We start from the raw sequence: 24601 nt of genomic DNA, 5'->3' as shown, positions 1-24601 counted from the left end.
GCGGGAAGTTTCTACAGGCTCAAGCCTCACCAAAGCTGAACCGCGGATTGTTGCGAGAGTCACCGAGATCTGTGAAGAGGAAGCCCTTGATGACTCAATTGAAGCGGCTGATGTGACGGTGGTTGAAAATTTGGATGGTTCTACGGTTTCTCCAGATAAATCTTCACCATTGTAAGGCCGCTTGTGCTGCCTTAAAAGTTCTCCTGATGAAAGGAGACATAGATATAGTTCTTATTCATGAACCATACATATATAAGAACAAGATCTGTGAATTAAGCACTCCGGGTTTCAAACTTTTGCATAATACCGGTAACGATATAAATCGAGCATGTATAATTGCTAAAAACGAACTAAACTTGTTTCTGCTTCCTTCATTGAGCAATGCAGACACAGTCGTAGCCAGTCTAGAGATATCCACATGCAAATATTGGGTATCTTCGGTCTACATGGGACATGATAGGGAGATGCCACCCTGTGCCGTTAAGACCTTAGTTGAGGAGTCACTAAAAACAAAGACAAAACTCATTATGGGATGCGATGCAAATGCACATCATAGTATTTGGGGAAGTAGTGATACTAATGCAAGGGGAGAGTCGCTAATAGAGTTTATTTTGCGTACTAACCTGGTAGTTTGTAATAAGGGAGATGCACCAACCTTCGTCACCAGGAACAGACAAGAGGTTTTGGACGTAACGTTGACCTCTCCGGAACTGAATGATAAGATATCTGAGTGGCAAGTTTTGAGGGAACATAGCTTCTCAGATCATCGCTACATCAGTTTCAGATTGGCTGTTCGTACTTCAAAGACCATATTTCCGCCAAATGTTAGGAAAGCTGATTGGAATAGGTATAGGGAATCGTTCAATTTGATGATACCGGAAATGCCGGAGACAAATATGAGCACTGTGCAAGATATCGAACACGCAGTGGAGCGGATTACGAAGGCCTTCAACATTTCACTGAAAGCTGCTTGCCCTAGAGGAAAGCCAAGGGGAAAAAATCGGCCGCCATGGTGGACTACGGAGTTAAGTAATATGAGGAAATCCTGCAGGAAGCTCTTTAACAAAGCAAAGTCCATAAGAGCTCCGGAGGATTGGGACACTTACAAGATGAATCTGAGAGAATATAAACGAGAACTGAGAAGGTCTCAACAAAACTCTTAGGATGATTACTGTAGCAGTATTGAGAATACGTCAGAGGCTTCCAGACTACGGAAGGTACTAGCATCCACTAACACCGCTCCAGGTTTCATTAAAACATCGGAGGGAAATTGGACAACGTCCAGTGAGGAGACGTTGGAGGTACTTCTGGACACACACTTCCCTGGAAATCAGACGGTTGAACCATGTTCCGGCGGTGTAACAGAGGCTCAGCGATCATTTCCTATCGAGGAAATTGTGTCGGAATCTAGAATAAAATGGGCTTTAAATAGCTTTGGACCATTCAAATCCCCCGGACCTGATGGAATTACTCCGGCGGAGTTACAGGCAGTGGCTGAAAGAATTATCCCCTGGTTGACGGTGATATATAAACAATGTGTAAACTTAGCATATATTCCAGAAAAGTGGAGGGAAACAAAAGTCGTCTTCATACCTAAAGCAGGAAAAGCCTCTCACTCGAGTGCGAAGGATTTTCGACCAATCAGCTTATCCTCATTCCTACTTAAGACCCTGGAGAGGATGATAGACATGTATCTTAGAACTAGCGTGGATTCAAGTTTGCTCTCGAAACGACAGCATGCATACTCGAAGGGCAGGTCTACTGAGACCGCATTGCATGAACTGGTCAGCTTTATTGAAAGCTCACTATCTGTCAAAGAATACACAATCGTGGCGTTTCTAGACATCGAAGGGGCGTTCAATAATGTCCATCCGAGCTCGATATTAAATGGACTGACAACTCTGAATGTTGATCCAGGTATACTTAGGCTGTTAGACGAACTTCTAATAAAGAGACGTATTTCAGCCACACTAGGGCAAGCAAACATACAAAGGTATGTGAACAGAGGCACTCCCCAAGGAGGAGTTCTATCACCTCTTCTTTGGAATGTTGCTATAAACAACCTTCTGGTTTCTCTAGAAAAAGAAAGGATAAAAGTGGTGGCATACGCAGACGATATGGCGCTAGCAGTCAGGGGAAAATTCCCATCCACAATCAGAGATATTATACAGAGAGCTCTCCGGATAACTGAGAAATGGGCGAAAGATAATGGTCTTGGTGTAAATCCAGCAAAGACAGAAATAGTCATGTACTGCAGAGATCGCAAAACTCCCACGGTTAGGCCCATTTCCTTAGGGGGTACTGAAATTCCCTTTGGTGAGTGTGCAAAATACCTTGGGGTTATTTTGGACAGGAAGCTGAATTTTAGGCTTAATATTGAAGAGAGGGCGAGAAAAGCCGCGGTAGCTTTGTACTCGTGCAAAAAGGCAATAGGGAAAAAGTGGGGACTAAGACCAAAAATTGTGCATTGGCTAAGAAAGGAAGGATAAAAGTGGTGGCATACGCAGACGATGTGGCGCTAGCAGTCAGGGGAAAATTCCCATCCACAATCAGAGATATTATACAGAGAGCTCTCCGGATAACTGAGAAATGGGCGAAAGATAATGGTCTTGGTGTAAATCCAGCAAAGACAGAAATAGTCATGTACTGCAGAGATCGCAAAACTCCCACGGTTAGGCCCATTTCCTTAGGGGGTACTGAAATTCCCTTTGGTGAGTGTGCAAAATACCTTGGGGTTATTTTGGACAGGAAGCTGAATTTTAGGCTTAATATTGAAGAGAGGGCGAGAAAAGCCGCGGTAGCTTTGTACTCGTGCAAAAAGGCAATAGGGAAAAAGTGGGGACTAAGACCAAAAATTGTGCATTGGCTATACACGGCAGTGGTTAGACCTATAATGCTATATGGTGTTGTAGTCTGGTGGCCGGCACTTCAGAAACCGACTTGTTTAGATAAAGTTCAGCGTATGGCGAGCTTATGTATCTCAGGCGCATTTAGTAAGACAGGAACAGACTCCCTTAATGTCATGCTACATCTATTGCCTTTAGACATTTTGGCCAAACAGTCAGCTGCAACAACGGCTGTGCGGTTGCGCGAGCTATCGCTGTGGTCGGAAAAAATGTACGGTCATAGTTCGGTCCTCAAAGTAATGCCAGATGTGCCTAACGTAGTGGATTACACCCTGGCAAAACCACTTTTCGACAAAAAGTTTGAAACTCTAATTCCCAACAGTGAGGTGTGGTGTACACAGACCCCGGGGAATAAAAGATATATAGATTTCTATACTGATGGCTCCAAATTGAATGGACAAGTGGGGTTCGGAGTATATTCTAAAGATCTGGAAATTCGAATAGCGAAAAGATTACCTAATCACTGTAGTGTTTTTCAGGCTGAAATATTGGCAATAAGAGAGGTGGTGAATTGGCTGAGAAGTAATGTTCCAACAAATATTGGCATTAATATATACTCAGACAGTCAACCTGCAATAAAATCCTTGGACTCTGTGTTCCTTAACTCAAAAACGGCCATAGACTGCCGCAAATCTCTCAACGAGATGGCTGAGCAGTACAATATTCACCTAATATGGGTGCCTGGCCATAGGAACATACCGGGGAACTGTGAAGCAGATGTGTTACCAAGGCTAGGAACTACCTTACATATTCCAGGGGAACTAGAATCTGTTGGTATGCCTCTGGCCACCTGCAAGCTCTTACTACGTGAGAAGGCTGTTATGATGGCCAATATTCGATGGGAAAATTGCAAGGGTTGTAACGACACCAAGCAAATATGGCCCCATTTAAACTTAAACCGCACACTAGATATGCTAGTGTTCTCAAGGCGTCAGATAGCACTCCTAATATCTGCTATAACGGGTCGCTGCCTGATAGGCGAATTTATATGCCCGCCCAGATTTGACCTCCGCAGCCCCTTGGAAGAGCAAAGTTCATCCGATCCGGTTGAAATTTGGTACGTGGTGTTAGTATATGGTCTCTAACAACCATGCAAAAAATGGTCCATACCGGTCTTATTTATATATACTCGTAACTCCCATTTAAACCTCCGGAGCTATTGGAGAAGCTCCCATATATATCAGTCGTCCGATACGCACTTATATGACCCCAGCGGTCAAAATTTCACTCCGATTTGCTTCAAGTTTTGCACATAGAGTAGGACTAACATTCTTGCTAGGTATACTGAATTTGGTCAAAATCGGTTCAGATTTAGATATAACTCCCATGTATATCTTCCGCCCGATTCATATTCATATGACCATGGACGCCAAAGTTTCATTTCGAAAATTTTGAAGTTTTGTACGGAGAGTGCAATGAAAAATTTAGCAAATGTGTACCAAATTTTATCAAAATCGGCTCAGAATTAGCCACATTTTCCTTGTAAAATCGTCACTGCTGAGTCGGAAACTGAATGATTAAAATTTACCTATACTGTAGTTAGTATGTATCAAGCGATGTTAGTATATGGTCTCTAACAACCATGCAAAATTGGTCCATACCGGTCTTAATTAAATATACTCGTAACCCCCATTTAAACCGATCCCCAGATTTGACCTCCGGAGCTATTGGAGAAGCAAAATTCATCCGACCCGGTTGAAATTTGGTACATTGCGCTAGTATATGGCCGCTAACAACCATGCCAAAATTGGTCCGTATCGGTCTATAGTTATAATCTACCAAAATTTTTTTACTATAGAAAATTTTGTCAAAATTTTATTACCATAGAAATTTTTGTCAGGATTTTATTTCTATAGAAAATTTTGTCAAAATTTTTTTCTATAAAAAATGTTGTCAAAATTTTATTACTATACAAAATTTTGTTCAGATTTTATTTCTATAGAAAATTTTGTCAAAAGTTCTATAGAAAATTTTGTTAAAATTTTATTTCTATAGAAAATTTTGTCAAACTGAATTATATACGTATCTAATCGGCTTTTTTATTTTTGTTTACTATATACCCCGTATGGACTAACTTACAATTGAGAAGACGGTGTTAAGAAATTTTAAGAGCCACCGTGGTGCAATGGTTAGCATGCCCGCCTTGCATACATATGGTCGTGGGTACGATTCCTGCTTCGACCGAACACCAAAAAGTTTTTCAGCGGCGGATTATCCCACCTCAGTAATGCTGGTGACATTTCTGAGGGTTTCAAAGCTTCTCTTAGTGGTTGCACTGCAATGTGGAACGCCGTTCGGAATCGGCTATAAAAAGGAGGTCCCTTGTCATTGAGCTTAACATGGAATCGGGCAGCACTCAGTGATAAGAGAGAAATTCACCAATGTGGTTCATAATGGACTGAATAGTCTAAGTGAGCCTGATACATCGGGCTGCCACCTAACCTAACCCAACCTAACCTACCTTGCCATCGGCAAGTGTTACCCAAGTAATTCGATTGTGGATGGCAGTCTTTAGTACAAGTTTCTATGCAATCCAGGGTGAAGGGTACATAAGATTCGGCCTGGCCCAACTTACGGCCGTATATACTTGTTTGTTTGAACAAATTCTGAAAATATATACACCAACAAAAAAATACTTTCCTTAGGAACGAAATTTTAGATAAACGAAATTCCCCTTCCTTATAAAGTATTTTCGTTTAGACAAAGCAAATCCAAAGTTATGATATGCAAATCAACCATTGCTTCTAATTATTTTTATTTGTTTTTAGCGTCAACAGAAACCTTTGCTTGTCTAAAACTTCGTTCCTCAGAAAAGAAAACTCTTCTTTCAGTGTATACTTGAAGCAGAATATGTTTGGGGGAAGACTTTTTGGGGGTGTAGTGATAATTGTCTGTATTATCACTGTATGCTCCGCGGCTCTATTCTCCGTCCAGGCGAAACGTAAAATTTGAAAAATGTACACTGAAAAACCACTGAACTCACCAGCAAGAAAAGTTTTGGTTAATTTTTTGAGACTTTAGATTACTTTCAGAAAATTTTAACTAAACAGTATCACATCACGCCGATAACACAAACCTAAGTAAATATTTTTCGACAAATTCAAGAAAATCTGTTAGACATAAATATTTTTTTTTGACTTGTTAAAGAAAATTTCGTAATTTGAAGGAAAAAATGTTGAGTTCAAAATTGCAAGAATGTCTTTAGTGCCATACGAAGTTCAAGATGGACGCACTAATTTGTGAGAAGTACGAATTTAGTAAATCTTTATGCTTCATTTGTGTGTAATATTTTCCAGTTTCTTAGTTCATTTAATTAACGTACGAAAACAATTATTAGAATAAAGGAAACTTTCTCCAAACATAATAATTGCACACAAAGTAATATTATAATTTTTCACTAACAATAAATTGTTGTTAACAGGTTGGCTGATAAGTCCCCGGTCTAACAAAGAAAAACACATTTTTTTGTCAAAGTTCGTTTTTATTTTTCAACATAGTTCCTTCAAGAGCGATACAACGATTATAACGACCTTCCAATATTTTGATACCATTTTGGTAGTACTCCTTCGGTTTTGCCTCAAAATAGGCCTCAGTTTCGGCGATCTCCTCTTCATTGCAGCCAAATTTTTTCCCTGCGAGCATCCTTTTGAGGTCTGAGAACAAGAAAAAGTCGCTGGGGGCCAGATCTGGAGAATACGGTAGGTGGGGAAGCAATTCGAAGCCCAATTCATCAATTTTTGCCATCGTTCTCAATGATTTGTGGCACGGTGCGTTGTCTTGGTGGAACAACACTTTTTTCTTCGTCATATGGGGCCGTTTTGCCGCGATTTCGACCTTCAAACGCTCCAATAACGCCATAACATATAATAGTCACTGTTGATGGTTTTTTCCCTTCTCAAGACAACCGATAAAAATTATTCCGCGCGCATCCCAAAACACAGAGGTCATTACTTTGCTAGCGGACTTTTGAGTCTTTCCACGCTTCGGAGACGGTTCACCGGTCGCTGTCCACTCAGCCGACTGTCGATTAGACTCAGGAGTGTAGTGATGGAGCCATGTTTCATCCATTGTCACATATGGACGGAAAAACTCGGGTGTATTACGAGTTAACTGCTGCAAACACCGCTCAGAATCATCAACACGTTGTTGTTTTTGGTCAAATGTGAGCTCGCGCGGCACCCATTTTGCACAGAGCTTCCGCATATCCAAATATTGATGAATAATATAACCAACACGTTCCTTTGATATGTTTAAGGCCTCTGCTATCTCGATCAACTTCATTTTACGGTAATTAAAAATCATTTTGTGGATTTTTTTGATGTTTTCGTCGGAAACCACCTCTTTCGGGCTATACTACTATATAAAAATAATATGCATTTAATACTAGCGACGCCATCTATGTGTTAGACCGGGGACTTATCAGCCAACCGGTTACAGAAAATGTTTAGGTTCAACAAAATTATTGTTGATATAACAAATTTTTGTTGATATAACAAAATTGCTTGCTAATGTGACAAAATATTACTAAAATCGTAATTGTATTTAGAAATTACGTTGCTAGCTCAAATTTAAACACAATTTTAATTGTATTGACAATAAAATTAATTGATTTTTTTGTGTGTGTGGCTTTAGTGAAATAAAGGGTTCACTTTTTTTAAGTGTATAAAATAGAATAATTTCTTCTACATTCTTTGTATTACAGAAAAATGTGCTGAGAACTAAATAAAAAATTTTGAATTGGGAAATATACGAGAAAAGATGCAATTGGTCAGAAAATTAAAAAAATGTTTTGAGTCTTTATGAAATTATTTTTACGTCCTGTAAAAGAATCAACGTTTATCACAAAAAGTATATAATTTTCTTCCAAAAAAAAACTTCATTACGACGGAAAGCAAATGAGAATCGATATTTGTTTGTCTAAAATTTCGTTTGAAAAAAAAAATATTTTCGTATATGAAGCATCCCAGCAAAACAGCGTAGCAAAAAAGTAGTGAAAATGTTCTTTTTGGATCCGGAAGTTGTGCAAAATTGACGCAGAAGCGATGAAAACATGGACTTGTCATAGGACGGATGTCCACAATTTCAACAGCCGTTGCACTGAATGTGCATCACATCTTAAGGAGTGATCCGAATTCAGTGTTTTGAATGTGAATTACAAAATTTTGTGATATTTTACCAAATAAATAGGTTAGGTTAGGTGGCAGCCCGATGTATCAGGCTCACTTAGACTATTTAGCCCATTTTGATACCACATTGGTGAACTTCTCTCTTATCACTGAGTGATGCCCGATACCATGTTAAGCTCAATGACAAGGAACCTCCTTTTTATAGCCGAGCCCGAACGGCGTTCCTCATTGCAGTGAAACCACTTAGAGAAGCTTCGAAACCCTCAGAAATGTCACCAGCATTACTGAGGTGAAACCACCGCTGAAAAACTTTTTGGTGTTCGGTCGAAGCAGGAATCGAACCCACGACCTTGTCTATGCAAGGCGGGCATACTAACCATTGCAGCACGGTGGCTCCCAAATAAATATTTGTTGTATTTTTTTTTTTTAATTTTTAATGCATTTTGGTAATGAGATATTAAATAATAAAAGGATCTTGGGAAAAATAAGAGTGGCCTTTCCATTTCCATCTAAAGAAATAAATAATCGATTATTTATCTCAAAACAAATGGATTTTTTTTGTTGTATGATAAACTAGCACCTCCTTTTGGAAAACTGTTTGTGATTTCAATTTTGTAGAATGTATAAAAATGAAATGTTTTAAAAGCCTACATTGTACTTACTTTTATTGCCTCGTTTGTCCGTGATTTGCCTAGAAAGGCCATTGTCAAGTTTCATTTCAATAAGGTGCGAAATGTTGCCGTTTCAAATGACAGAAGATTTTTATGGATGTTCACGGAATAAAGATAAGAAATTAGGTAACCAGATAATATTTGCCAACTACAACATTGTACGTGAAATCCAGAAAAGTATATTGCATTAGAAGCTGCATTATTAAAATTATAAATCAGGAGATGATAGTGACAATGATATCAAGGTTATAAAGATATTAAAAGAAACAAGATTTTCGTAACCTAGCGAAATAGGTGATGATACCTTTTAACACTAGCGAATGTATTTAACTTGGTGACGGATGTCAGAAAAATGGTTGCTAAACAATTTAACGTTGATGAAGTCGGTGGAACGCTGCTCCAGAAGATCCCCGATAGAAGGCCAGAGGTAGAAAACGATGTGTGTGATATAAAACGATGGATTAAATATAAAATTTTCCATATTGAATTTAGAATGTGGAGCTACATGAACCAGAGGACGCGCGTGACAAATGGGGAAATAACATTGAATTTTTGTTCTCCTGTATTGCTCTCTCAGTGGGTTTGGGCAATGTATGGCGTTTCCCGTTCATTGCGTTGGAAAATGGAGGAGGAGCTTTTGTGGTACCTTACATAATTGTATTGTTGTTGATTGGCCGACCTATTTACTATTTGGAAATCATAGTGGGTCAATTTTCTAGTAGAGGTTGTGTTAAGGCCTTCGATATGGCACCAGCAATGAGAGGTAGGGGTGTAAGATTTTACTACATAACTCATACAGAAACAATTATATATGTCTTTAAGTTCGGACCACTACCATGAATCAAATCGAATAGAATAGAATTTCAGGTGGATTTGATGACAGATAATCTTACCATTTATCTTCTCGAAGTTACATTTATGATTTCTTCATAGATCAGATTCTGGATTTATAAGAACCAGTTTTGTTTGAGTTTTAAAAGAATCATAAATATCACACCCAAAATGTGCTCGAAAATCCGATAGAATAACGCGTTTAATATGATTTGCAATCTAAATTATATAGATGTTATCCCATTACTCGAATGAGCATGAGAAGTAAACTCAGGGAATTTTTACTTCTAGTTTCGTGCAATTTAGATGATCAGTGTGATCTATCCCCTCAAGAAGTTAAATGGGGTGACCGATCTATAACATATTATGATTATATAGATTTACAAATTCACGAAGATCGGACAAAAATTGTGGTACACTGATAGAAAAAGTTTCTTTATATTAACGAAATGTGTCATTAAAAATGAACCAATGAAACAAATTCGTTAATGCAACGAAAATTTTCTTTGTTACAACGAATTTTCTTTTAATCAACGTAACGTTTTGTACTATTAACGAATATTTTCATTGTATTAATGTAAACGTTTCGTTGGCTCAATTTTAATGAAATTTTCTTTGTGTGTATCTAGAGGTCCATGAATTCAAAACGGGAGATCGGCCTATATGGGGTCTATATAAAAACATGCCGAATATGGTGTGTACCATATTCGGCTCGCCTCTTTGTGCACCTAAAGAAGTTCTAGATTTCCAATTTCAGGCAAATCGCATGAAAATTGCGGTATATAGGTGCCCAAAATCCCAAACCACGGGATCGGTTTATACGTGAGCTTTACCAAAGCCTGGATCGGTATATACCTTATTCGCCTAACTCTTTGTCGATTGGATTTCAGCCAAATCGGTTTGACACGCTCAAGAAGTCAAACCGGGAGATCGGTCTATAAGAGGGTTAAACAAAAAAAAAATTGACCTTTACACACTATGTTCAGGACACCTCTTTGTGGACTTAAAATATATCTAGAGTTTGAATTTCAGGCAAATCGGACAAAAATTTCGGTAGTAATAAGGGACCATTCCACAATAAAGTAGAAGAAAATTTTCGTACACAAGACAAAATATTGCTGTAAAAGTTTCAATTAAAATTTTAATAGAAATTGAGTCAATTAATATTTCAATTTCTACCATTTATTTTTTAATTAGACCAACATCAAATGACCACTGAATGAATGAAATTCTGAGTCGATCTAGTGATGTCCGTCCGTTCTTCTGTTGAAATCACGTTAAATTTGGAACGAAACAAGCTCACGACTTGAAACTTGGGACAAATAGTTGTTATTGATGTAGGTCAGACGGTGTTGCAAATGGGCCATGTCGAACCACTTTCAGGTATAGCCCCATATAAATCGAACCTGAAATTTGTCTTGCGAATCCCCTAAGACGAACAAATTTCATCCGATCTAGTTGGAATTTGGTACGTGGTTTATGTCTACGGCCTCTAATAGCCATGCAAAAATTGGTTCATATATAAACCTCATATAAACCGATCCCCAGATTTGATTTCCTGGGCTTCCAGGAGGTGCAAATTTCATCCGATCTGGTTGGAATTTAGTTAATGATATTGATATATCGCCCCTAAAAGCCATGCAAAAATTGGTATATATCGGGTCATAATTATATATAGCGCCCATATAAACCGATCTCCAGATTTGGGGATCCAGGAGGTGCAAATTTCATCCGATCCGGTTAAAATTTGGTTGGTACATGATGTCAGTTTATACTTTCTACTAATGATGCAAAAATTGGTCCATATCGGTTCATATTCATATATAGCCCCCATAAAAACCGATACCCAAATTTAACTTCTGGAACCTCATGGAGAAACAACAATTTGGCGTGAATGATTATTTCTTTAGTTTTAGTTCGTTTTTGCTTTCACTAAATATAGTAATTTCAAAAATGGTATTTAGAAATCTAAAAATGTCAAAATTTTTTTCTGTGTATCGGTGATTTATAAACCTTTCTTTACAGGTATTGCATATGGCCAAGTGTTTGCTACAACTATGGGTACCACCTATTATGCCTGTGTAATGGCACTGACTATGAAATATTTAATTTCAAGCCTCTCCGATACTTTGCCATGGACCTTTTGTCGTCCTGAATGGGGACGCCTTTGTTTCTCTGCTTCGAATCATACAGTTCATGAAAATGCAACCCAAGCCCTCAAGCAATATTCATCGGCTGAACTGTTCTTCACCAAATCTGTATTGCGTGAATCGCAGTCCATTGAAAATGGTTTGGGATCACCAAATTGGGATTTAGTATTGTGTCTCCTGGGAGCTTGGCTTATTATTGGAACCATTTTATGTAGAGGTATACGTAGTTCAGGCAAGGCATCATATTTCTTGGCTTTATTTCCCTATGCTGTGATGTTTATTCTACTTGGACGTGCCCTTACACTGCCGGGATCGTTAGAAGGAATTATATTCTTTTTGAAACCCCAATGGAAAGAACTTTTGAACCCAAATGTAAGTAAAATTTTGTGAGAATTGTTAATTCTACACTAATAGAAAATGTATCGTTATATTAACGACATGTGCCATTAAAAGTCAGCCAATGAAACAAATTCGTTAATACAGCGAAAATTTTTCATTATTCATTTCGTAACGTTTCGTACTATTAACGAATATTTTCATTGTATTTATGAAAATGTTTCGTTATATCAATGAAAAGTTTTCGTTGGCTCAATTTTAATGAATGAATGTATGTTATGTATGTACACTGGTTTAACAGCTTGTAATATTAAAGAAGCTTTTTATATGTGTAAGTTAGCCTACTATAAATGTGGGCTTGATTTACGTCCAAATGAATGATTCTACATATTATCACAATTATATTAAGAGCATTTTTGAACAAGAAGATGAAAGAATTGGTATTATAAAGTTATTGAAAATGTCAGATACCAATCTTCACAAGGCCAGCTATACACATTAGCGTAGCTAGACAATTTTCCTAGGGGGGGCTATAGCCCCCCTAGCTAAAAATTTATAGGCTGAACTTATAGGTTCAATTATTGTTTTATTTCATAAAAAAGAATAAAAAAATAGACATCAAAATAATATAAAATAAAGCAACTAAAAGTAGTTCCACACTCTTCCCAGCAAAAAAAATTGGGATTTGTTTTAAAGGCACAACTTTAAAAGCACTTCCAAAAATGTCCTCACAAAGAAGTTAATTATATTAACTACACAGGAAGTTTTTTACTTCAGTTTTTTTTCATATTTTAATGCGTAATTTTTGTTTTCTTTTTTCAAATAGTTTAAAAAAGATTAAGAATAAATAAAATGGTAAAAATTATTCAAATTTTGCCACAAAAATGCTAAATCCATTATAGAAAAATCGATAATTTTTGAAAATATTCAAACAAGCGTTATAATGCATTAAAAATCATAAAAAAATATACAAATTATTATAAAATAATGTTTCTTGAAGCTCGAGGTCTTTATAAATATTTATATAATTCTAACAAAAGGTCGACCAAAAATCAAATAAAAAACGAATAAATAAAAATTATTTATTTGGGAAAATATCACACAATTTTTTAATTCACATTCAAAACTCTGAATTCGGATCACAAAGTAAGAAGTGATGCAAATTTATTGCAACGGCTGTTGAAACGGTGGACATTCGTTCTATGACGAGTTCCTATTACATTCATCGCTGCTCCGCCAATTTTGCACCACTTCCGGACCCAAAAAGAACATTTTCACTTCTTTTTTGGCGACGCTTTTTTGCAGCGTTAATTTATTTAGATATTAATTTATGAAAGAATTTAATTAATACCAATTACTATTTTTTAATTAGATGACTAAACCAGACTAAACAATATAATAAAGGAGTTTACAGCCTGTTTCTGTATGTCGAATGAGCTCTGTCGATCGACTAAAATGGAAACAAACAGCTGAATTTATAACCAAAAACAGTTGTTTCTATGCATTTCAGTCGATCGATTGAACTCGTTCGACATACAGAAACAGGCTGTTAGTTATTCAACTAAACCATAAGTTCAATCACAGCTCTATTTCATAAATATCAGACTTCAAACATTGCCATCGGCAACTGCTACCACAACCCAAGTAATTCGATTGTGCATGAAAGTCTTTAGCGGAACTTTGCGCTTGTTTAATTTTTATAAAAATGTAAAATCGTAAATAGGTTTTCAAATTCTGGGGGGGCTAAATTTTTTCTGGGGGGGTCTAAGCCCCCTCCCCAGAGGCCTTCCTACGCTTATGGCTATACATCTCCTTCAGTATAGATGTGGCATTCAGTATAGATCTGGCGGAAGAGATGACTCGTTTAGAAGTCAAACTTCATTTAAATTTAACCAATGTTTCAATGAAAATTAATTGTATGTTTACACTGATAGAAAAAGTTTCGTTATATTAATGAAATGTGTCATTAAAATTGAGCCAATGAAACAAATTCGTTGATATAACGAAATTTGTCGTTATTATAACGAATTTTCTGTTAGTCAACGAAACTTTTCGTACTATTAACGAACATTTTCATTGTCTTAATGAAAATGTTTCATTATATCAATGAAAAATTTTCGTTGGCTCAATTTTAATGAAGTTTTCTTTGTGTGTAGCTAATAGACAAGGGAGGCTTCGGTTAAATGGGGGCTATATACAATTATGGACCGATACGAAACAATTTTTACATGGTTGTTAGAGACCATATATTTTTACACCACGTACCAAATTTCAACCGGATCGGAGGTCAAATCTGGGGATCGGTTTATATGGGGGCCATATATAATTATGGACCAATAAGGACCAATTTTTGCATGGGTGTTAGAGACCATATACTAGGTTAGGTTAGGTGGCAACCCTATGTATCAGGCTCGATTAGACTATTCAGTCCATTGTGATACCAAAGTGGTGAACTTCTCCCTTACCACTGAGTGCTGGCCGATTACATGTTAAGTTCAATGACAAGGGACTTCAGTTTTATAGCCGTGTCCGAACGGCGTTCCACATTGTAGTTAGGGTTGCCAGATGATGGTTGTCGCAATCCAGGACATTGCGCCGTACATTCCGGGATTTATCGGGACAAGCACAAACAGTCACAGTTTTCGAAAATAGTTGTTCATATTTTATCACTTGGTAAAATTGCATAAACGCCATGGCGTACTCGTTATTAGGTCTGTTCGCGAACTTTTCCTGTAAAAAATATCCAGTAAAAACTAGCAGAGAGTAAGAGTGTATTTTACTCTCTTTGCTTAAAATTGCTGAAAAGTACGCAAACGGCATTCTATTTACGGCTCTCTATTGCTGGCTTTTTGTCTAAACGAACGACTTTCAGTAAAAATTTGTTATAATTATCAAAAATTATGGGGTTCTAGAACGGAGCAATTTTCTGCAGACTTTGGAATTCCTAAATATGGTGTAGCCTATCAAACTTTCTCCCAAGATGGCTGCGATGATTTTATATCAAAACGGAAACATAAACTTATATTAAGGTTTGTTTTGGCAAAAAAAAACTTAAGCTCTGAAATGGCAATCGCTGCTTCTTTTGTAGTGACTTTCGATAATGGTAATAGGGATATCGCCATGGACATGGTTTGGATATATATCGCATCAGAGTTGGGGATTATTATAGTGTCACGAAAGAGTCTATGGTAGTGATAGGGATAAAATCGAAATGGTGGTAGGACGTAAAGAATTGACTTATAATTTGTAAAAATGCATTTCGCAGAAAAACGAGAATTTGAAATAAAATTAGATATTTGCGTTTATTTTTTTTTTTTTAAATTTACTTCTCAAGTGACAGCTGATAATTCGAAAGACAGTGATGTGATTTGTTTCTCATAGTGATGAGATCGAATGAAATAGTACAAAATCTGACAGATAAATGTCATTTAAAAGTATAAAAATACAAAACCAAAAATATTTTTGAAATCGGTTTAATTTCAAATCGTTTCATTTTCTAAGAAATGGAGAAAAATTAAAACATATTCCTTGAGTAATTGAAATTCCGGACACTTCCTGTAGACGAAATTCCGGGACAATCCAGGCGAATCCCGGCCATCTGGCAAGCCTAATTGCAGTGAAACCACTTAGATAAGCTTTGAAACACTCAGAAATGTCACCGGCATTACTGACGTGGGATAATTCACCGCTGAAAAACTTTTTGGTGTTGGGTCGAAGCAAGAATCGAACCCAGGAACTTGTGTATGCAAGACGGACATGCTAATATATACTAACAACACGTACCAAATTTCAACCGGATCGAATGAATCCGCAAAATCCGAGGATCGGTTTATATGGGACTATGTACACTTATGGAGCGATGTGGACCAATTTTTGCATGAGTTTTAGGGATCATATACTAACAATACATACCCAATTTCAACCGAAACGGATGAAATTTGTTTCTCTAAGAGGCTCCTCAAACCAAATCTCTGGGTCCGTTTATATAGGGGGGCTATGCGTAAAAGTGGATCGATATGGCCCATTTACAATACCATCTCACCTACATCGATAACAACTACTTGTGCTAAGTTTCAAGTCGATAGCTTTTTTTTGTTCGGAAGTTAGCGTAATTTCAACAGACGGACGGACGGACATCGCTAGATCGATGATATTTCGTAGGACATATATTTTAAAATTTTTGTTTAAATACACTGACTGAATGTCGTCTTCAAAATTAAATAAAAAAATACTTGAATACTAATCGGTCCACAGGTTAGGTTAGGTTAGGTGGCAGCCCGATGTGTCAGGCTCACTTAGACTATTCAGTCCATTGTGATACCACATTGGTGAACTTCTCTCTTATCACTGAGTGCTGCCCGATTCCATGTTAAGCTCAATGACAAGGGACCTCCTTTTTATAGCCGAGTCCGAACGGCGTTCCACATTGCAGTGAAACCACTTAGAGAAGTTTTGAAACCCTCAGAAATGTCACCAGCATTACTGAGGTAGGATAATCCACCGCTGAAAAACTTTTTGGTGTTCGGTTCGGTTTTGGTGTTTTGGTAATCGGTCCATTGATTATAGTATTGCCGTGCAATTTTAAGTCAAAAATTGGTTTCGGGAGTTAGGGTCAGTATTGATTTCCTTTGGAAGCCACCATGCCTTATGTTTACAAAAAGCGTGAAATTTTGAATAAACCTTGCCACTGATAGGAAGTGGCAAATTATGCTCTAAACATGGCATAAACGTGAATCTAGCTTATGATAGTTCTCTTCCAGGTGCGGAAGTCTCTGTTCATTCATATGCATTATATATGTGATCTTTAGGTTAAGTTAGGTTAGGTTAGGTGGCAGCCCGATGTATCAGGCTCACTTAGACTATACAGTCCATTGTGATACCACATTGGTGAACTTCTCTCTTATCACTGAGTGCTGCCCAATTCCATGTTAAGCTCATTGACAAGGGACCTTTTTATAGCCAAGTCCGAAACCACTTAGAGAAGCTTTGAAACCCTCAGAAATGTCACCAGCATTACTGAGGTGGGATAAACCACCGCTGAAAAACTTTTTGATGTTCGGTCGAAGCAGGAATCGAACCCACGACCTTGTGTATGCAAGGCTAGCATGCTAACCATTGCACCACGGTGGATCTTTACTAAGGCCTGACCGCGTATATTTAAATATTTTATACCGCTTCAGTATTTAAATTCTGCAGACAACCATTGCATTGCAGGTCGCTAAAAAATATATTTATTTTAAAGAAGCAGCATCTTTGATTCGGAATCAATAAAGGGTGATACGGTCAAAATTTGGTCAAGGGAAAACGCGTGTAAATCGGTGAAATCGTTTATTTAAAAAATCAAATTAAATTTCTTTTTCAAGTTCAATTAGTATAAAATTCTGGAAAAATATTCAGTTAGGCTTTCGCTTTTCCAAATCTGAATTGCCGGGCCTCACGCTTGACACCTGCCATCAGATTTTGTACAGCGACCTTGTCCACCTTCTTCGCCACAGAAAGCCAGTTTGCCTTGAACTGCTGCTCGTCCTTAGCAGTTTTTTGGTCTTCTTTAGGTTCCGCTTGATAATAGCCCAGTATTTCTCAATTGGGCGGAGCTCTGGCGTGTTGGGAGGGTTGTTGTCCTTGGGAACCACCTGCACGTTGTTGGCGGCGTACCACTCCATGGCCTTTTTACCGTAATGGCAAGATGCCAAATCCGGCCAAAACATTACGGAACAACCGTGTTTCTTCAGGAAAGGCAGCAGACGTTTATTCTAACACTCTTTCACGTAAATTTCTTAGTTGACAGTCCCGGAAGCTATGAAAATGCTGCTTTTCAAGCCACAGGTAGGGATGACTTGCCAAACCAGATATTTCTTTGCGAACTTTGACAATTTTATGTGCTTGAAAATATCTGCTACCTTTCCCCTTCCTTTTGCCGTATATAACTCCTGTCCCGGAAGCTGCTTGTAGTCGGCTTTGACGTAGGTTTCGTCGTCCATTACCACGCAGTCAAACTTCGTCAGTATCGTCGTGTACAGCCTCCGGGATTGCGCTTTGGCCGTCGTATTTTGTTTATCATCGCGATTTGGAGTCACTACCTTCTTGTAAGTCGATAGTCCGGCTCGTTTTTTGGCTCGATGCACGGTTGTAGACGATACACCCAGCTTATTTGCGTCATCTCGGAGAGAGAGGTTAGGGTTTCGCTTGAAACTACCGGCAACTCTCTTTGTCGTCTCAGCGGCTTCCGGTTTTCGATTTCCCCCCGATCCAGACTTCCTGGCTGTCGACAAACGTTCCCCAAACACTTTAATTACATTTGTAACGGTTGATTTGGCAACTTTTAGCGATTTTGCCAGCTTTGCCTGCGAGTAGCTCGGATTTTCGCGATGCGCGAGGAAAATTTTGATACGCTGCTTTTCTTGCTTGGGCGGCATTTTGACAACTGAAGAGTGAATTCCAAAATCAAAATTGGAGCAACATTCTACACACACACACCTTCAAAATGAGGGGTGTTCAGGTTTTTTAAATGCAAAATTGAAAGAAATACGTCAAGTTTATATTGACCAAATTTTGTCCGTATCACTCTTTACCAAAATCCTTAAGGGAAGGTCATAATTTTTGGATCCAAGTAAACGTTTTTGTTTTGAATATAAGGAGTTGGACTTAACCGTTCGAATTTAGCATTCTTTGCATGACTAGTTCTGTCTTTACAGGGTTTACACACAGCCAATTCTTCTTCGCCTCAGTCATCCGGAGGGCTCCCTCTATAATTGTAGATGGGAATTTCCCCAGACTGCTAATGCCGCATCGTCTGCCTATGCCAAAACTTTTATTCTTTCTTTTTTGAGAAAATCATAAGGTTGTTTTTAGCAACATTCCATAGAAGTTCGTCTATCAGTCTCAGTATCTGTCGATCAACATTCACAGTTGACAATGCATTTACTATTGAACTAGTCTCAACGTCATTGAATGCATCTTCGAGGACTAGAAAGTCCACAATAGTGTATTCATTACCAGATAGAGAGCTTTCAATAAATTCGATGTTGCTTAAATATTTACTAACTGCCATTTTTGTTTCTTGTTTCAGGTATGGTATAATGCTATTACGCAAATGTTCTTCTCATTGGCTATATGCTTTGGTACTCTTGTAATGTATGCCTCATTTAACAATTTCAGGAAGAATGTTTATAGGTAATATTTTTAAACTTCTACAAGATTTGACAAGTATATACGGCCGTAAGATCGGACAGGCCGAATCTTATGTATCCTCCACCATGGATTGCGTAGAAACTTCTACTACAGACTGTCATCCACAATCGAATTACTTGAGTTGCGGTAACACTTGCCGATGGCAATGTCTCTTAAAACTTCTTAACACCGTCTTCTTAATTGTAAGTTTTTTTCTATACAAATAAAATGTTGACAAAATTTTCAATAGAAATAAAATTTTGACAACATTTTTTACAGAAATAAAATTTTGATAAAATTTTCTATAGAAATAAAATTCTGACGAAATTTTCTATAGAAATAAAATTATGCAAAATTTTCTATAAAAATAAAATTCTGACGAAATTTTCTATAGAAATAAAATTTTGCAAAATTTTCTATAGAAATAAAATTTTGAAAAATTTTCTATAAAAATAAAATATTGACAACATTTTCTAAAGAAATATAATTTTGACAAACTTTTCTATAGAAATAAAATTATGACTAAATTTTCTATAGAAATAAAATTTTTGTTGTTTTTTGATTTCAGCTTAAAACCATGCATTGACTAAACTACAAGTGTAGCTTAACCAACAGAGGAAAAGTATGCTTGTCAAATTTATTTGGACAAATTTATAAAACAACAACAATGAACAAAACCAACAATAACAAAACAAAGCGAATGAAAAAAAGAGGAAGTATGCTCAAAATAAACTCAGCCAACTGCACTCAAATCGATGATTTGACAGTGGCATATGAAAAGAGATATGTTTGTACGAATTTATTTCGGCATAAGCCGGCTATCATGCAAAACCTTTTTTCGGAAGGTTCAAGTGTGGTTCTTTGTTGGGTTTAATGAACTGCCTGAATTTATTCTGGTAATTGGTTGATAGTTTTGCTGCAAGTAGAGGATGCTGATGAAGAATGTGGTAATTCCGAAACGTGCGTCCATCCAACCATCTTGCAGTCTATAGGGCTTTGCCCAAATAAATTTGACAAACATTTTCCTCTGTTGGTTAAGCTACACTTGCAGTTTAGTCAATGCATGGTTTTAAGCTGAAATCAAAAAACAACAACAATGCTTAAAGAACAAAACCAACAATAACAAAACAAAACGAATGAAATAAAATTTTGACAAAATTTTCTATAGAAATAAAATTATGACAAAATTTTGTATAGAAATAAAATGTTGACAAAATTTTCTATAGAAATCAAATTTTGACAAAATTTTCTATAGAAATAAAATTTTGACAAAATTTTCTATAGAAATAAAATTTTGACAAAATTTTCTATAGAAATAAAATTTTGAAAAAGTTTCTATAGAAATAAAATCTTGACAAAATTTTCTATAGAAATAAAATTTTGACAAAATTTTCTATAGAAATAAAATTTTGAAAAAGTTTCTATAGAAATAAAATCTTGACAAAATTTTCTATAGAAATAAAATTTTGACAAAATTTTCTATAGAAATAAAATTTTGAAAAAATTTCCAATAGAAATAAAATTTTGAAAAAGTTTCTATAGACATAAAATTTTGACAAAATTTTCTATAGAAATAAAATTTTGACAAAATTTTCTAGAGAAATAAAATTATGACAAAATTTTCAATTGGAATAAAATGTTGACAAAATTTTCTATAGAAATAAAATTTTGACAAAATTTTCAATAGAAATAAAATTTTGACAAAATTATCTATACGAATAAAATTTTGACAAAATTTTCTATAGAAATAAAATCTAAAAAAATTTTGTATCGTAATAAAATTTTGTCAAAATTTTCTATAGAAATAAAATTTTGACAAAATTTTCTATAGAAATAAAATTTTGACAAAATTTCCTATAGAAATAAAATTTTGACAAAATTTTCTATAGAAATAAAATTTTGACAAAATTTTCTATAGAAATAAAATTTTGACAAAATTTTCTATACGAATAAAATTTTGACAAAATTTTCTATACGAATAAAATTTTGACAAAATTTTCTATAGAAATAAAATCTTGACAAAACTTGTATCGTAATAAAATTTTGTCAAAATTTTCTATAGAAATAAAATTTTGTCAACATTTTCTATAGAAATAAAATGTTGGTAGTTTATTTTTGGCAATATGGATAAATTTTTGTGTGATTGGCGATCGGCTATATATAACTATAGACCGATATGGACCAATTTTGGCATGGTTATTAGAGACCATATACTAACACCACGTGCCAAATTTCAACCGGATCGGATAAATTTTGCTCTTCCAAGAGGCACCGCAAATCAAATCTGGACCGATATGGACCAATTTTTGCATGGTTGTTAGAGCCCATATGCTAACACCACGTACCAAATTTCAACCGGATCGGATGAAATTTGCTTCCATAGGAGGCTCCAATCAATAACAACTTCTTATGCCAAGTTTCAAGTCGTTAGCTTGTTGCGGACGAACGGACGGACATGATTAGATCGACTCGGAATTTCACCACGACCCAGAATATATATACTTTATGGGGTCTTAGAACAATATTTCGATGTGTTACAAACGGAATGACAAAATTAATATACCCCCATCCTATGGTAGAGGGTATACACTAACCCCATGTACCAAACACCATGTCTAACAACCATGCAAAAATTGGTCCACATCGGTCCATAATTATATATAGCCCCCATATAAACCGATCCCCCGATTTGGCTTGCGAGGCCTCTAAGAGAAGCAAATTTCATCCGATCCGGCTGAAATTTGGTACATGGTGTTAGTATATGGTCTCTAACAACCATGCAAAAATTGGTCCACATCGGTCCATAATTATATATAGCCCCCATATAAACCGATCACCAGATTTGACCTCTGGAGCCTCTTGGAAGACCAAAATTAATCTGATTCAGTTGAAATTTGGTAAGTGGTGTTAATATATGGCCTTAAACTCCCATGCAAAAATTGGTCGAAATCGGTCCATAATTATATATAGCCCCCATATAAACCGATCCCCAGATTTGACCTCCGGAGACCCTTGGAAGAGCAAAATTCATCCGATTCGGTTGAAATTTGGTACGTGATGTTAGTATATGGTATCCAACAACCATGCAGGAATTGGTTCATATCAGTTCATAATTATATATAGCACCCATAGAAACCGATCCCCAGATTTGACCTCCGGTGCCTTTTGGAGAAGCGAAATTCATCCGATCTGATTGAAATTTGGTACGCGGTTTTACTATATGATATTTAACAAACATGCCAAAAGTGGTCCATATCAGTCCATAATCACATATAGCCCCCATATAAACCGATCCCGAGATTTGGATTTGGAGCCTCTTGGAGGAGCAAATTTCATCCGAGTCTGTTGAAATTTGGTACATTGTGCTTGTATATGGCCGTTAACAACCATGCCTAACTAGGTCCATATCGGTCTATAATTATATATAGACCTCAGATCCATATCAATAATTGTATATAGCCCCCATATAAGCGACCCCTATATTTCAATTCTGGCTCCCTACGTACCGTGCAAAAGTCCATATCGATTCGTAATTATTTATAGACTTACCTACACATACTTTTTTTGTCTAATGTATACCACGTATGGACTAACTCACAATTTAGAAAACGATTTAAGATACCACAACCCAAGTAATTCGATTGTGGATGACAGTCTTTCGTAGAAGTTTCTACGCAATCCATGGTGGAGGGTACATAAGACTCGGCCTGGCCGAACTTACGGCCGTTTATACTTGTTTTTTTTTTTAAATTTACGCAACCTTTATTGGATGACATATTAGATTCGGCCAGTGCAAAATTTCGGCCATATACAATTTTTGAAATTAAACCAAAATCATACAACTAATTTTTTAATCCATTTTAGAGATGTTATGATAATCACCAGTATTGATTCTCTTACATCCATGCTGTCTGGTTGCATTATATTTGGAATCTTGGGAAATTTGGCCTATGAATCCCAAACAACGGATATTGCCAATGTGGTAAAAGGAGGTGCTGGATTAGCTTTCATATCATATCCGGAAGCTATAGCGAAATTTAAATATATGCCTCAGCTATTTGCAATGTTATTCTTTTTTATGCTACTGGTTTTGGGTGTTGGAAGCAATGTTGGTATGGTCTCGTGTGTGATGACAGTAATAAAGGATCGTTTCCCCCATATACCCCATTGGATATTGGCGATGTTGGTATCGGTGATAGGATTCATATGTGGCATTATCTATTTGACACCAGGAGGACAATTCATATTGAATTTAGTGGATTTCTTTGGATGTTCTTTCATTGCTTTATTCTTGGCTATAGCAGAACTAATAACGTTTGCTTGGATTTATGGTGAGATTAATATTAATTCATAATTGCAAATTATGAATTTTTTTTTCTTTTTTAATTGTTCTATTAGGTACCAAACGTCTTTGTGAAGATATTGAATTTATGTTGGGTGTACAAACTGGCCTGTATTGGCGTATTTGCTGGACTTATATAACTCCTGGCCTTATGTTGGGTGTTCTAATTTACTCTTTGGTTAATTACACTCCACTAACCTATAAAGGTATGGATTATCCGATAATGTATCAATATTTGGGCTGGTCTATATGGGCCATTGGAGTGGGTCAATTGCCGTTATGGTTTTTCTATGAAGTGCTGAAGCAAAAGGGAAACAGTTTTGGTAGTGTAAGTTCGAATCAATTCAAATTTCCTGATTTAAATTAAGACAATGACAAAAATATATCTTCAATTACAGAAACTACGAAATGCTTTTAAACCTTCTCCATATTGGGGACCATCTGATAAAGATCTGTTCCGGGAATATGTAGCTTATCGCCGAAATATTCAGACTAAATCACATATCGTTAAAAGTATATTGGCAAATAAAGGCAGACGATAAAATAGTACAAAGAAATGTGTCCATATATTAACACTGAAAAAAGTAAACTGTTTTATGGGAAAAACTAACGTAAGAAAATTTAACTAATTTCTAATCCAAATTTTAAGATTTTCACAAAATGAACGTAACGACTTGTCCACAATCCCAGCAAAACAGTAGTTGTGGCTTCGTGCAATCTTGTCATTACCGCTACTTCGGAAACCAATCATATCCTTTGCTATAGTTTGTACAGCAGGATAGTATTGTCTGTCTTTTTACACACTCCACCATGGTTATGTTATATGGTTATGTGAGGTGGCAGCCCGATGTATCAGGCTTACTTAGACTATTCAGTCCATTGTGATACCACATTGGTGAACTTCTCTTTTTTATCTTAGCGCTGCCCGATTCCACACTGAAAAAAAAAGCATGCCCGGTTCCAAAGATTTTGTCTTTATTTTAAAAATGTTGGTAGTGATTCCGAGCCAAAGAAGCGGAGATTACAAGTAAGGATACTTTTAAGACACAATTCTCTTTTAAATTTGGGT

The 24601-nt window shown here is 36.5% G+C and overlaps 1 protein-coding gene across 1 annotated transcript; it reads left to right on the top strand.

Annotated features, from left to right (window-relative positions):
• The first annotated feature begins 8979 nt into the window (after positions 1–8979).
• Positions 8980–24089, top strand: LOC142221131 (sodium-dependent nutrient amino acid transporter 1-like). The gene is made up of 7 exons (XM_075290689.1): positions 8980–9130; positions 9196–9466; positions 11560–12056; positions 19090–19193; positions 23055–23521; positions 23589–23860; positions 23931–24089. The coding sequence occupies exons 1-7, from the start codon at positions 9056–9058 to the stop codon at positions 24072–24074; spliced, it is 1830 nt and encodes a 609-aa protein (XP_075146804.1). The 5' UTR covers positions 8980–9055; the 3' UTR covers positions 24075–24089.
• Positions 24090–24601: the final 512 nt, after the last annotated feature.

The sequence above is a fragment of the Haematobia irritans genome, chromosome 1 (genome assembly GCF_050003625.1).
Source record: "Haematobia irritans isolate KBUSLIRL chromosome 1, ASM5000362v1, whole genome shotgun sequence".
In the NCBI taxonomy this organism is placed as follows: domain Eukaryota; kingdom Metazoa; phylum Arthropoda; class Insecta; order Diptera; family Muscidae; genus Haematobia; species Haematobia irritans.
This window is presented reverse-complemented; position numbering and strand designations above follow the sequence as displayed.

Coding starts and splice junctions, on each gene's coding strand:
- LOC142221131 (XM_075290689.1), top strand. CDS start 9,056: ATGGTTGCTAAACAATTTAACGTTGATGAAGTCGGTGGAACGCTGCTC. Junction 12,057..19,089: donor AAGAACTTTTGAACCCAAAT/GTAAGTAAAATT, acceptor TTCTTGTTTCAG/GTATGGTATAATGCTATTAC. Junction 19,194..23,054: donor TTCAGGAAGAATGTTTATAG/GTAATATTTTTA, acceptor AATCCATTTTAG/AGATGTTATGATAATCACCA.